At 35.4% G+C, this 14441-nt stretch overlaps 4 protein-coding genes across 7 annotated transcripts; 2 read left to right on the top strand and 2 right to left on the bottom strand.

Moving 5' to 3' along the window:
• LOC126665307 (subtilisin-like protease SBT1.7) lies at window positions 1-2577 on the top strand. Its single transcript, XM_050358067.1, has one exon. It carries the CDS (start codon window positions 1-3, stop codon window positions 2308-2310), a length of 2310 nt encoding a protein of 769 aa, XP_050214024.1. The 3' UTR covers window positions 2311-2577.
• An 874-nt stretch (window positions 2578-3451) lies between these two features.
• Window positions 3452-5647, bottom strand: LOC126665308 (protein arginine N-methyltransferase 2). The gene is made up of 3 exons (XM_050358068.2): window positions 5257-5647; window positions 4765-5160; window positions 3452-3927 (listed from the first exon to the last, which is right to left on the bottom strand). The coding sequence occupies exons 1-3, from the start codon at window positions 5585-5587 to the stop codon at window positions 3614-3616; spliced, it is 1041 nt and encodes a 346-aa protein (XP_050214025.1). The 5' UTR covers window positions 5588-5647; the 3' UTR covers window positions 3452-3613.
• A 936-nt stretch (window positions 5648-6583) lies between these two features.
• On the top strand, window positions 6584-9901 carry LOC126662895 (uncharacterized). 4 transcript variants are annotated; one of them, XM_050356383.2, is made up of 5 exons: window positions 6584-6916; window positions 7036-7150; window positions 7233-7835; window positions 7936-8119; window positions 9595-9901. In XM_050356383.2, exons 1-5 carry the CDS (start codon window positions 6840-6842, stop codon window positions 9615-9617), a joined length of 1002 nt encoding a protein of 333 aa, XP_050212340.1. In that variant the 5' UTR covers window positions 6584-6839; the 3' UTR covers window positions 9618-9901. The 4 variants fall into 4 exon arrangements, with proteins under 4 accessions (XP_050212340.1, XP_050212342.1, XP_050212339.1 ...); XM_050356385.2 differs by having other exon boundaries at window positions 6586-6916; window positions 7036-7146; window positions 9592-9901; XM_050356382.2 differs by having other exon boundaries at window positions 6588-6916; window positions 9592-9901.
• Window positions 9902-10113: 212 nt separating this feature from the next.
• On the bottom strand, window positions 10114-11581 carry LOC126662951 (protein TRIGALACTOSYLDIACYLGLYCEROL 5, chloroplastic). Its single transcript, XM_050356387.2, has 4 exons — window positions 11457-11581; window positions 11301-11345; window positions 10721-10753; window positions 10114-10626 (listed from the first exon to the last, which is right to left on the bottom strand). Exons 1-4 carry the CDS (start codon window positions 11494-11496, stop codon window positions 10454-10456), a joined length of 291 nt encoding a protein of 96 aa, XP_050212344.1. The 5' UTR covers window positions 11497-11581; the 3' UTR covers window positions 10114-10453.
• Between the last annotated feature and the right edge of the window lie 2860 nt (window positions 11582-14441).

The raw sequence follows: 14441 nt of genomic DNA, 5'->3' as shown, positions 1-14441 counted from the left end.
ATGAAGGTACTGAATTTCAGGCTCCAACTGCTGAAAGCGGCTGTTGTGAGCTTGTGTTACATGTATGCGGTAGCAGAAGTGACGAACTTGCAAGCCGAGAAGACTTACATAATTCATCTGGATAAATCCTATATGCCATCAAGTTTTGACGATCACCTCCAATGGTTCGATTCAACTTTAAAATCGGTATCGGAATCTGCTGGTGTTATTTACGCTTACACCAATGTTATCCACGGCTTCTCTACAAGACTCACACCTGCAGAAGCTGAATTACTGGAAAAACAAGAAGGAATCGTCTCTGTGTTGCCTGAAATAATATACGAGCTGCACACTACTCGAACTCCAGAGTTTCTTGGATTAGGAAAAACCGATGCTTTACTCCCTGCATCAGACTCAGTTAGTGAGGTGATTATTGGAGTGATAGACACTGGAGTCTGGCCAGAGATAAAAAGCTTTGATGATACAGGTCTTGGCCCCATCCCGAGCACCTGGAAAGGTGAGTGCGAGACAGGCAAGAACTTTAATTCGTCGAGCTGTAACCGCAAACTGATTGGAGCAAGATTCTTCTCAAAAGGGTATGAAGCAGCAATAGGACCTGTTGACGAGTCTCTGGAATCAAAGTCCCCCAGAGACGATGATGGCCATGGAACTCACACTTCAACTACAGCAGCTGGATCAGCTGTCTCAGGAGCTAGCCTATTCGGTTTTGCTAATGGGGTAGCACGTGGGATGGCTACACAAGCTCGGGTAGCAGCTTACAAGGTCTGCTGGCTTGGTGGGTGTTTTGGCTCAGATATTATAGCCGCCATGGATAAGGCTGTCGAAGACGGTGTGAATGTCATGTCTATGTCAATCGGTGGAGGCCTCTCAGAATATTACAGAGATACTGTTGCCATTGGAGCTTTTACAGCAACAGCACAAGGAATTTTGGTATCATGTTCTGCAGGAAATGGTGGACCGAGTCAGGGCAGCTTGTCCAATATTGCTCCTTGGATAACTACTGTAGGTGCTGGAACACTGGACCGAGATTTTCCAGCTTATGTAAGACTTGGAAAAGGGAAAAGTTTCTCAGGCGCTTCGCTTTACAGTGGAAAGCCATTATCTGATTCTTTGGTGCCACTGGTTTATGCAGGTAATGTAAGTAATGCAACGAGTGGTTATCTTTGCATGACAGGTACTTTAATTCCTACAAAAGTTGCCGGGAAGATCGTGATATGTGATCGAGGTGGAAACAGCAGGGCACAGAAGGGCTTGGAAGTGAAAAGTGTCGGCGGGATAGGTATGATTTTAGCAAACACAGAGTTGTACGGTGACGAGCTAGTTGCAGATGCGCATCTCCTGCCAACAGCTGCTGTAGGCCAAACTAGTGGAGATGCCATCAAGAGATATGCCTCTTCTGATCCCAGACCAACAGCCGCAATTGCATTTGGAGGCACACATCTAGGAGTTCAACCTTCACCGGTAGTGGCAGCATTTAGTTCCAGAGGCCCCAATCCGATCACCCCGGCGATACTAAAGCCAGACATAATAGCTCCAGGGGTTAATATTCTAGCCGGTTGGACTGGTGCAGCTGCTCCAACTGGGCTAAAGGATGACAAAAGGCGGGTCAACTTCAATATCATTTCTGGTACATCTATGTCCTGTCCACATGTTAGTGGGTTAGCTGCACTCATCAAGGCTGCTCACCAAGATTGGAGCCCTGCAGCCATTAGGTCTGCCCTCATGACCACAGCCTACACAGCATACAGAGATGGTAAAACCATACTGGATATATCTACGGGGCAACCTGCAACACCATTTGACTATGGTGCTGGACATGTAAATCCAGTAGCAGCCCTCGATCCTGGCCTTGTCTATGATACCACAGTAGAAGACTACCTAGCTTTCCTCTGTGCATTAAACTACAGTGCCATCCAAATAAAGGCAGCCACAAACAGAGATTTTACATGCGACAAAAGCAAGAAATACAGTCTGAGTGATCTCAATTACCCGTCTTTCTCTGTTCCCTTTGAAACTGCTTCAGGAAAAGGAGGTGGTTCTGGGGTAACAAGCACTGTCAAATACACCAGAACTCTGACCAATGTGGGAACTCCTTCAACATACAAGGTCTCGGTGTCTACTGAGACTCCATCAGTGAAGATCTCAGTCGAGCCAGCAACACTCAATTTCAGCAAAGTAAATGAGAAAAAGAGCTACACAGTGACATTCACTACTACTTCGATGCCATCTGGTACAACCAACTTTGCTCGTCTGGAATGGTCAAGTGGAAAGCATGTGGTCAGCAGTCCAATAGCTTTCAGCTGGACATAAAATCTAAAAAGGCTGGATGAATGACTATTAGTTACAGTACCTGCAGTGCCTGAATCTATGTATAATGAATGTCTTCTACTTTTCCATTCCGATAGTTCTAACAACTGAGTTACAAGAGCCAGTTGTTGTGCTTGTAATTTCTCTCTCAGATGATCTCAGGTCAAAAAAATGAAATGAAAAAGTAACTGTACAGAAAACCAAGCACAGAAAGCACAGACATGTATCTGAACTTAATATAATTTCTAGTCGTATCTCATGCTTATTAAATTCGTGTACAGTTGTATTCTGTAAAGATTCTAATTTATACCTTCTCTGGAATCACCATCTAAATACAGTGATTGTATTGCCAACACAACTAATATGACTTATCTTTACGAGTTGATTTATTAGAAACCATTATGCTTTAAAAAGATTCATTCCAGTTCAGGGCATGCTTCTCTGTACACTTGAAACAAAAAAAAGCACATGTTACAGCTTATGGATAAAAGACTTCTGTGGTTCTGTTTATTTAGTAGTCCAATCCAGTTGTTTGCAACAATTGATGCCACAATTGACAACCCTGTATTATAAGTTTGCATTTGCACGCAAACAAAGGCTCGTTTGCCAACAAGGGGAGTTCAATTTCAACTCCTACTCTTAAACTAAACAGATTAAATTTGTTTTCCTTTCTTATTCGGTTCACGTGAAGGATTGTTCTCTTTTTTCCTTTATATGTTTATTTTTTTTCCTTTTAAGAAAACCATGAAGAATCTAAAGATAACCAGTATTTTCCAGAGTTACTACCTTAATCGATTCCCATATTGGTAGTATATCAAATAAAATGCAGCTTCATGGAGAAATACTAATCAACAAAGCTTATAATTTATATGCATCTAAAACGGGTAGGCTGCACGTTAAATAGTTGTTATGAACTGTGTAGGCACAAACTTGTCCTTCTTATGCCTATAAAGTTTAGCACCTTGTCGTTCAGAAGTAGCGGAAAACATATTCTCATTTGTCCTTCTTATGGCATACTTGCAGTTTTGAACAGAATTCATGAAATGAATACTAAATCATGGCAAATGGGGTGTGGTCAGATTCATTCTTATCAACAGAAAATATCAATACTACCATATGTAACGGCTCAAACTAGTCATATCTATAGCAGTAGAAAGACAACAATTACAAGCTCAATTTATTTGGAAGATCCTCATACATGGCACGCCAGTCTATAACAAAAGTTTCACTAACTAAACTACCAACTATAGCCAAAAGCCTTACTAATGTTGAATAAAGGAGAAAATTAATGGCAAGATTTAGAATATCATTCAGAGTCTTGAATAGACTGACAGACCGGAAGGTAATATGTATCAAGCTGCCAATACTTGTGTTTTACACCTTCCCAAACTTCTGTCCCTAAACAATCCTTAACAGGCAAAGGAATTAACTGTGTGGAGTAGCCCAAATTCTCCAGCTCTAGAGAAACGAGATTACAGTAAACAACATGGAAAAATGCATTACCTCCGCAAAGTCCGTTGAAGAATGAGTAAATTCCTCCAGGCTTCAATAATACAGGAAGATGCTGGTGGAACTCTCTCAAATCCTCATAATACTCCCCATAAGTGTCAAAGAAAATACCTGAAATGTTTTTCCCAGAACTTGGATGAGTTATTATGTAAAATAATTGATATGCAAGCAAGCCGGAGAACAAGTCTTGCTGGAGCACTCTCATTATTCATTTTAAAAGTAAAGAGAAGCCAATTAACATTTGAAAAGTTGTTGCCTTATAATGTTAAAGGTACAAACAAGGTGCTACAATATTGATGCAGTGCCAAGCATTCAAGACAATATTACATAAAGCTGACTGGAAGGTAAACATAGCAACAGGAGTAGCAGTGTAAGACCATTCTAAATTGTATTCTTCCTCAGCAGAGCAAATCCAGATATAACGCACCATTTCAAAAATTCATCATCTTTTGCTTCATATATGAAAAGTTGAAAAATAAAGGTAATGTTTTTAAATTTAGGAATTTGATAGAGATTGAAGTCAAATGATGCGTAAAGTTGATATTGCTCAGAGATAAAATCAGTATCACTTTTTTAACATATCTTGAAAACTAGTTTGCTTTGCAGCCAACGCCACTCGTATAATGACTAATGAGCATACACTGTTAAGTGATTCACACAGACACTGTTAGGAACAAATCACGTGCAAGAAGTTTCAACAATATCACGTTTTTTCTTTTTCAAGATACTTTGCTATTGTAAAGTTGAAGGACTGAATCCTCACAGCAAATACCTTTCTAAACATAATAACTGACTAAATATAGAATTCAGTTCTTGCATCTTCAGACTTTCCATACAGTTTAGGTGCCAGAAATTCCGACACAGAAATTCAAACACACAAACTGAGATATCTATTAAACAAATTTTAAATGCATACATTTTTCATATACCAAAAAAATCTAAAATTACCATCATATGTTCTAAGTTGAGGAAGAACATCCTGCCACCGACCAAACACAATGTTAACATTATCCTTGTCACCCCAACCATCGCGAATCATACGTTCATAGACCTCCGGATGCGCCTCAACAATGGTATGGTTAACGGGACTATACTGCTGAATAGCAGAATCAACTAGCCCCATTCCAAATCCAATATTTAGCACATGACCACCTGCAGAGCAAACAGCCTTAGCATGTGCCTCCATTAACGGTTTCTCCCAAGCCATCATCACCGCCTTGCTCTCAGCATCCATCAGCTTATCCTCGCTGAAACTAACTCTATCTTCTAGATAATCTATATCAGACTCCTCTTTTTTACCACCTTTCCTCGCGATTGTTCCTAGTATTAACTCAGATTGAACTCCTAACAAGAAAAACAGATACAATCAGACTATTTTAATAACTCGTTTGGCAAGATATTACTGTTTATATTCAAAATATGCAATAGTTAATAGAGTACCAGCATTAAGTAGAACTTCGAAGGCTTCTTGGTGACCTTCCTCCATGGCTAAATCTCCGGAGGAGATATTACAAGGAGATAACGCGTTCCAGGGAGCACCGGCTTCGAGAAGCGCTTTGACGACGGCGGTGTGGCCGTGCTTGGCGGCGTGCATCAGCGGAGTGAAGCCATCGGTATCGAAGAAGGAAACATCGGCTCCGGAGCTTATAAGAGATTTAGCTTCGTTCACGTCACCGTTTTTTGATGCCTCGCATAGCAGTTGGCTGTTGTCTTTCATGGCTGCGGTTTGAATAGTGAAACCCTGCTGTTCACTCGCAGTGTAAAATTCCATTGGAGAAATTGGAGATCATTTCATTTTCACCCAAAGATAGATACAAATTTACTTTTCACCTACGAGTCTTTTTGTCTTTGTAAAACAATCCTTTTTTTTCTTTCTCAAATGACTCCACTTTTATTTAGCTGAATATTAAATTTTATAATTTAATGGTATAAAGTAAAACTAATAAATTCATGCAAATTAAAGACTAAAAAATGTTTTGAAATTTACATCAAGATTAGAATTTAGAATTTTATATAAACATAATGGTATATTTATGGAATTTGTATGAAAAACATTAATAGCACCGATTGGATTGAGGTAATTCACCTGATCAAAATCCATGAATTTTACAGAATTTATGATTTAAACAACATGATGGATTATTATAAAAAAAATTAATTTAAAAATATTTTTATAAATATATTGATTTTGAGTATTTTTTAAACAATAGAATTTGTAAATTCATCAATTTTATATTTGATAAATTTTAAATTTATTAATTTTGTTAAATTCATGGATTCGAATGGTAAAATTTAGTGCAATCATATTACGTGTATTTCTTAATACAAGAAAGAAAAAGGAAATAGCTTATTTAAATGCAATACTTATTCTCATACATTATAGATCTCCTTTTCAATAGAATAATAATTTAAATGGTGAAAAATCATAATTAGATCTAAAAATTTTAGATTAAATTTCCATTCTCAATTAAAAATAAACCAACATTTCTCAAAAACTAAAGTAACAAATTAAAATTATACTAGCTTTGACTGAATTTCTAATCTAAATGAGACAAAACAAAAGAAGTAATTATCCGCGTTGAAACGCCACCGTTCTAGACGATTCAACCCGGTGGATTATTAAACATTATGCGGCTGCTGTGACACCTTCTTGTTAGACACACGCCTTTTCAATTATTATTGAATCACACGCGCTGCTTTTTTACTTTATCTTTAATTAATTACGCATATCTAGTTTTTCAATTTAGAGCCACCTAAATAAAGCTTCTTTTTCTCCCTCTCGATTTTACATTAACGATCTCTAGATTTTCTTGAATTTTTTTTTATCAGAGATTTTCTTAAATTGATCTGCAGTTTTTGTTACAATTTATAACAAAGATTATATTCAAGATTCACGGCACATAATTTACAGCATTAATTTTGTTTTTCATTAATTAATTTGGTGAAATATTAATTTGCGTAATCATAATCGTAAATTTGAGTTGCTTGTTCTTGTTCTTGTTGTATTGTTATTATTATTATTAATGGCGTCGAGTTTCGATCGGTGGGAGAGAGATCCTTTCTTCTCTGCGGCGGAGGAAGTTCAAGAATCAGCCGACAGGTATTTCTTTTTCTTTTTCTTTCTGTAATTATTTATATACAATTCTTCATTTTAATAAATAATTTCTGAAATGTTAAACACATAATTGAGGGTATAATAGAATATCTGAAAACTTGAAGGATGGAATCTACATTTAGAACATGGCTGCATTCAAAGAGAGAGGATTCTAGTATGTGGAACTCTGATGAACTCCGCCGTGACCTATGTACTGCGCTTGGCACCACCAAATGGCAGGTGCATTTACTGAATATATCTTTTTTTATATGATATTGTGGGTAATGGTTGATGTTAATATAATTTATGATTGGTAATGCAGTTAGATGAGTTTCAACGTGCTGTCGGCTCGACTTACGTTAAAAACTCCAGTGAGGATGCAAGAGATAGACATCATGAATTTATCATTGCAATTGAGGATCAAATTTCAAAAATTGAACTCTCGTTGCAGGAATGTTCGATTTCAGAGGGGAAATCGCCGATGTCCCCTTGGGTGCGATTAGATGAAGGCGAGAGTAATGAACTTGCGTTGTTTTTGTCCGGGTCATCGGTATTTGGAGTTAATAGTAGTAATACCAAAAATCATAGCCAAGAAGAAAGGATGAGTAAAGAAACGACTGCTGACTTTTTGAAGACCTTGAATCACGCTGTTGAGAAGCCTCACGGGCATAGGAGGACAGCCAGTGCTAGTGCTGACATTGGATCCTGGAAGATTGCAATTGCTGAAGTTAGCTGTATTCCAGATGATTCTAATGCTCAGCCCCTGCAACCCCCAAGAAAGGTACCAAGTTTCTCAGGATTTTTAAGTTCCATGGAGTATGCACCAAAATTCAAGTGGCCAAAGAATGGTGTTAGAAAATTGAAGGCGATGGATATTAGTCAAGATTCTGACATTGCACTCTTGCGCTCTCCGCAGTTGACCAAGGCAAGTTTCTCTGACTTGTGTATTTTATTTTACGAATTGCTTCCGCTTTTTCATTACTTGCTAAATCTTGCAAGTTTTTCTTGTCACTTGTTAATTTCAGGGTATTCACGCATGTTATGAAAAGAGTAAGAGCTGCCTGGAGGGCTGTGATGAATGCTATGACAAGCAACTTTATGGCTGGTATGGAGTGATTCAGAGGCAGCTTCAGCGGTCTCAGTATCAGATGCAGTACGGTCGTTCTTTTCAAGTGGTTATTTGGATCGTACTTCTCCTTTGCTTAATTGGTGAGAGAGACATTGAGATCCAGTACATATTTACTTTTCTTTCTCTTAGTGATTATGTTATTTTCCTGCATATGTGGGGTGTTCATTACTAGAGTGGCATGGTTAATAATTGAATCGATTATTGATCTAGTAGCTATACATAAAATCTTGACAATCTCCATAAGGACTGAGCCCATACTTTTTTTGTAGCCTGACATGATTAGATTTGGAACCTTAAGATGGCTTAGAAATGAAATAGGTGGTGGCATCTACAATTTATAATTCTGATACTGCCTGGACATGTACCATAATTAGCTAGTGTAAAGAACACATAATCCGTTTTTGCTTTTAATAATTTGGCTCTGCTGCTAATGATTTGGAAAGAATAGATAGAATACGGCACAGAGAGAATATGCCAAGTAATTGGGCACTTAGACGTTTATCTAACAGATGAAATCATGTCTTCTATTTCCATGGTGGGACATATTTCCTTCTTTCTACTTGTTCAGAATACCTCCAGTTAGCATTTTTTTTTGGCTTTTTGTTCAGAGCTTTTTTATGATTAGTATCACACTGTATTTTTGAACTGCAACTTATTCCGTTTAATTTACTAAAGCTTTAATTTGTAAATCATATGGTTGACCGTGTTTCACAATTGGCTTGAAAGCTATGCCTCATTGTTCCTTCTGGTATCTCAATTGTTTGTAGAATTAAGAAATCAACGGCGGCCTGTCACCATCTGAGAATTAGTAGGTCGCTTTTGAAATTTTTTTCTGTTTGTTTTGAAGTATATCATGGTTTACATTATCATATGATTGAGTGCCACTTATGATTGCTTCAAATGCACTTGACTGAGATTGGGCATAATAATCATTACTTCCAAGATTGGTACAAAAAGTTACCACTTGGATCAATGTGATGTTATTTTGGCCTTAAATGTTTCTACTTGTAGGTGAAAACACCTTAATATGATAAATTGTTCTAATTTCTTTTTACTTGATTAAGAAATAGTTTGTGTGTATAACCCATAAGCTTTGAGAAGAGATGCTTGAAATTAATGTCATAACAGTTTAATAGATGCATTTCGTCATGCATGTGTCCATTAACCAGTTCTTGTTATTGTCTTGTTCTTTGCAATTTCGATTGTTTATCGAGAAGCAAATTGGAAGATGCAACAAAAGCTATAAGTTGGGAGGAACCCTTTACCAATTTATGACGAACTGTTTAATGTGATTCTATAAAAACAATTAAAGATTGTTGACATGTATTTGTGTTGTGCAATTACATTGTGTGGTGTAGAATGCTGAAATATGCTGTGATTGTCTACAACTGATATTTGTGCAAATTAGTTTGCTCACTAGGCTGGAACATTCCTAGAAAACTAAAGACAGATTAGTTTTGGAAGTTAAAGTAATAATCTTTCTGTTTTGGGACCTATTATGCATGGGGGAGTTTAATGTTATGATTCTGATTTTTGTGGGTTCTCTCTGCAGCAGTAGTCGCATTCCGGGCACTGTAAGATCATCATCCAGTGGCAATATGAGATGGCAAGGAATGTTCCATTAGCAGAATTGCAGGTTATAAGGAGACATGCTCTGCTCTTGGAATTCTCATATTTTTCAACCTTCAAATTTTGATTTCTCTGATGAAGGGCAATGTGTGTATAATTCTAAGAGCCGATGGCAGAGAAAGTTGGCAAAGAACAGTTCTTGTATCTCATTGGATCCTGCTATATACCTTTGTACAAATACAATTGTGTAGCGCTGTAGCTGCTTTCTTAATTTTATTTTCTCCCATTTTATAGATTTGGCTATCCATACGTTCCAAGTTTTTATCTTTATCACTGTCAGACCCGGAAGTCATTCTATTTGAATATTAACATGAAACATCAAACTTGCATAAAGAACAGGGCATCACTTGATTCAGGGCTGTAATTGAACTGAACTCGGGCAAGTTTTAAGATGTTTATGCTCAGCTCATTATTTCGTTTTGAGTTTTAATTAACGTAGAATATATAAAAAGAAAAAGGTACTTTTACATTAAAAAAATTGTTTTTTTTGTCATAGTACTACATTAAATATTGAGAGTAAATGTGTTATTTTTATAAACATCAACACATTTTGTCTAAATAGACCAAGTTTTTTAATTGCATCACTACTACATGATCACAGTAAGCCACAATGAGAACAGAGAGAAACAGATATCCACCAGCGATCCAATATTCATAAGATAATGGAAGTAAGAACCAACCGGAGTTGACAAGAGATCTGCAAACTCCGTAATTTGCTAAAGACAGCCTCGTCTGTTGAGGAAACGGTGAAAGCTGAAGGTACAAAAGGTGTTATTGTGATCCACCTATTTGCCGGCGGGTTTTAACAAAGCTTTAGACTCGCCGACGCCACTGGCAGCAGTTTCTTCCTTTGAATCAAACTCTATGCCCTGGAATGTGACTCTAGATGATCTATACTTGCTGCCAAATGCATTGCCAAATCCCCATCCAAGGCCTAGACCAACCCCGCATCCGCCTCCTATTAGAAAAACATAGTTCCCATCAAAGTCAGCTGATACTAAAATTTATCAGTTAGATTTTAACTAGGTTTAACTTGAGAACAATTGGTGTACCTGCACCGAGACCCAACACATTCAAAGGCACTCCTGCACCATATGATATGATCAATAAAGAGTAGCGAAATGAGGGGATTCATATTCACTCGTGGGGAAACTTACATGAAGAGTCAATTGTAATATAAGCTTTCTTAACACTTAACTGCTATATAATACACAAACAGAAATGTGAAAAATTCAAAAGAAATTTCAAAAATGAAGACAAAATATGTGGTAACATTTATATAAACAAAAACGAAACATGACTCTCGAAGTTTCCGTGCAACATAGCTTAATGGTTGTAACTTGTATCATATGTTTATTTTCACCATCTCAGAAAACTTAAAATAGCCTAAACAAAGCAGGTTGATCATTAATCTCTTACTAATTGCAAGTTCATGTATAATTACATATTTGCTTGTAAACCCTCAAATTTAACAGAAAAAACCTTAATAAAAACTAACTGGAATCAGCTGCATAAAAATCATATATTTGATATTTAATTCATTAAAATTGGCCAGTCAAGTGATTGTTTTTTGAATTATTTAAAGAGGACAAAATAACTCAATGAGTCAATGGTAAAGTTTAAATAGCAAACCTCCAAAACCCCATCCCACACCGAAGCCACAGCCGACGCCAAAACCTTAAATCAAAATTATCATAGAAAAATAGATATTAATTGATGAGGACAAGTTAAACACAGCAATTAAAATATACTTTGAGAAGGAGGAGCTATCTGATGCAAATGACACACCAAATCCAACGCCGACGCCATTGAAATTAGTAAGCACCATTTTCTAAAGCGAGCTTCCTGAGTAATTGAGTAGAGCGAGAAGGAGAAGATTGTGCTGGTTCTGCGGCCCATTTTGGACAAATATTGAACTATATAGGGCTTTTTACACAAATAACCTATTTTGCCAATTTCTTATCTTTTATACGGGTCTAAATTTGTCTTTTCTAAACTACCATGTGCGGCCTATTTTATTACTTTTATACGGACTCTATATATTAAACCCTAACGGTATACAAATCATAATTTCATTTATTTTCTCTCCTCATCATTCAATTCTCTCTTCCTCTCAGTTCATCTTCCTCTCTTTTTTACCGTTCGCCGTCTTCTGCTGAGCCGTCCTCTGTTCCTCCGCTCCTCCGTCATCGTTCTCATCATCGCCTCTGTTGTCATCTTTGTTAACGCCATCATCTCCTCTGCTCATCGTCGTCATCTATTTGATTTCAGATCTATAATTTATTCATTGTTCTTCTTCTTCTTCTTTTTTATTTTCAGATCTACAATTTTTTACTGTTATTTCACCATTAAACATGTATAGAGATTATATTTTAAGAATATAATGCTAATTTCATGTTATGTAATATAAATTTATGGTTATATGGAATAAATTTTTATTATTTCTGCATTTTTTGTGTTTGGTTGTATTTCTGTGTTTTTTTATTCCGCAGTTCGATTTATTGATGATGGGTGATTGCTGAAATATTATAATATTACAGTGTTGTTGATTTTGTGTTGATAATCAGTTGGTATTTCCTTAATTTTAACATTGAAAAAATTTATTCTAAAAAAAAACATTAGCAAATTAGATAATTTTGTGCGTGAAATAAACTAAAAAAACAAAATTTAAATGATATTAGATAAGGATATGTTAGCATTATTATGTTTTATTTTATTCCTTATGTTGATTCGTTGTTGATTTATTGTTGACACTATGTTGATATGTATTTCAACTTTTTTTGATTTTCAATTTTATGTTGACATGTTGTTGATAACATGTTGATTTTTCAATCATTGAAAGAAAAATAAAGTTAGTCTTAAATTGATGTATTAATGAACTATTGATATGTTTTTAATAATATGTTGATTGTTTTTTACTTAAATCAATCAATATTCTCATTTTACAAACATCTTGACTAAATTAGCATTAATTGTTGATTCGTTGTTGATTAATTGTTGACATTATGTTGATAAGTATTTCTACTTTTTTTGATTTTCAATTTTGTGTTGACATGTTGTTGATATACTGTTGATAACATGTTGATTTTTTAATCATTAAAAGAAAAGTAAAGTTAGTGTTAAATTGCTGTATTGATGACCTGTTGACATGTTTTTGATAATATGTTGATTGTTTTTTGCTTAAATCAATCGATGTTCTCATTTTACAACTAAATTAGCATTAATTGTTGATATCATGTTGACATTATGTTGATAATTTGTTAATATGATAGTAGTAATTCTACTAAAGAACAATAAAGGTAAAATGTTTAAAATAAATGAATCAGATAAAGATATTAGCATAGTAAGTAATCAAAATAATATGAAAAAACAACAACAATAATTCAAATGAAAAAATAAAATTTTTCTTACATATAAAAATAAAAATATATTAAATATACACCAACACAACAGTTCACAAATTAAAGAAATTTATTTCAAAATATTTTTTTTCCTCAATTCTCTTTGCAGCTGTACAATTTCTTCAAAATCACTTGTATAACTATTTTGCGTTCCATCTCTCATACCTAACTAAATTTCGATAAAGACGGTTATGATACAGTTTCATTTCATCTAACGAAAGTTTATTTCACAGACAATATTATCTTATTTGTCAATGTTAAAATAAAAAGAAGGGTTAATTACATATAAAATCACCACTTTTACACGAAATTGCAAAAATAACACGACCTTTAAAACGTGGCAATTCAGGGCACCACCTTTCATTTCTTTTCAAAAACAACATGGACACATTTTTAGTGGCGTTTTTGCTGACGTGGCATGACACGTGGCACTCCCATTGGGTGTCCAAGTCAGCAAAATTTTACCTAAAAACGTGCTCATGTTATTTTTGAAAAGAAACGAAAGGTGATGCCCTGAATTGACACGTTTTAAAGGTCGTGTTATTTTTGAAAATTCGTGTAAAGATGGTGATTTTATATGTAATTAACCTTAAAAAGAATCACTAGATATCAACATAATATCAACATAAAGTCAACATAAAATCAATAACACTGTAACATTACAATAATTCAGCACTCAATCATCATCAACAAATCATTCTGCAGAATAAAAAAAACGCAGAAATACAACAAAACACAAAAAAATGCAGAAATAACAGAATTTTATTATATAAAATCACAAAATTATTCTATATAACATGAAATAAGTATTAGATTCTTTAAAGATACTCTTTATACATGTTTAATGGTGAATCAACAGTAAAAGATAAACAAATTACAGATCTGAAAATAAAAAAAAGAACAAAAAATTTCAGATCTAAAATTAAAAAGATAAAAAAAAGATGACGCGGCGAGACAAAGGCGGAACGATGGAGGCGAAACGGCGGAGGCGGAACGGCGAAGGCAGAACGGCGGAACGGAGGAGGCGGAACGACGAAGGCAGAACGGCGAAAGCAGAACGGCGGAACGGAGGAGGCGGAACGGCGGAAGCGAAAGAGCAGAAATCGTGAAAATTTTCTTTCACAGCTTAAAAGAAATTGTGGAGAAGAAGAATGATTGAGAGAAATAAGAAAAATCGTATAAAAGAAAGAAATTTGAAGTATAAGTTATCAAAGTAAGAAAATGAGGTAGGTAAAGTAAAGATTTAACTTGTCCTGTATAAAAGTAAATGGGCTGCCAAAATCAGTATTTTATATAAAAAGCCCAACTATATAGGATGTAACCTTCCAAAATACAACTCAACAGAAAGTTCTTAAATGCAGCCCAACTCTGT

The sequence above is a fragment of the Mercurialis annua genome, linkage group LG1-X (assembly GCF_937616625.2).
Source record: "Mercurialis annua linkage group LG1-X, ddMerAnnu1.2, whole genome shotgun sequence".
In the NCBI taxonomy this organism is placed as follows: Eukaryota; Viridiplantae; Streptophyta; class Magnoliopsida; order Malpighiales; family Euphorbiaceae; genus Mercurialis; species Mercurialis annua.
Note: the sequence above shows the minus strand (reverse complement) of the source record. Positions and strands in the feature narration are given on the sequence as shown.

Bases quoted from the DNA above. Each gene is read 5' to 3' on its own strand.
- LOC126665308 (XM_050358068.2), bottom strand. From the start codon at position 5,587: ATGGAATTTTACACTGCGAGTGAACAGCAGGGTTTCACTATTCAAACC. The intron at 5,161-5,256 runs GTACTCTATTAA...TTTTCTTGTTAG, and splicing joins CGAAGTTCTACTTAATGCTG to GAGTTCAATCTGAGTTAATA. The intron at 3,928-4,764 runs GTAATTTTAGAT...AAAACATTTCAG, and splicing joins TCAACTTAGAACATATGATG to GTATTTTCTTTGACACTTAT.
- LOC126665307 (XM_050358067.1), top strand. From the start codon at position 1: ATGAAGGTACTGAATTTCAGGCTCCAACTGCTGAAAGCGGCTGTTGTG.
- LOC126662895 (XM_050356382.2), top strand. From the start codon at position 6,840: ATGGCGTCGAGTTTCGATCGGTGGGAGAGAGATCCTTTCTTCTCTGCG. The intron at 7,151-7,232 runs GTGCATTTACTG...TTGGTAATGCAG, and splicing joins TTGGCACCACCAAATGGCAG to TTAGATGAGTTTCAACGTGC. The intron at 7,836-7,935 runs GCAAGTTTCTCT...TGTTAATTTCAG, and splicing joins GCTCTCCGCAGTTGACCAAG to GGTATTCACGCATGTTATGA.
- LOC126662951 (XM_050356387.2), bottom strand. From the start codon at position 11,496: ATGGTGCTTACTAATTTCAATGGCGTCGGCGTTGGATTTG. The intron at 10,754-11,300 runs GTTTGCTATTTA...CATATGGTGCAG, and splicing joins TGTGGGATGGGGTTTTGGAG to GAGTGCCTTTGAATGTGTTG. The intron at 10,627-10,720 runs GTACACCAATTG...TTTTTCTAATAG, and splicing joins TGTGTTGGGTCTCGGTGCAG to GAGGCGGATGCGGGGTTGGT.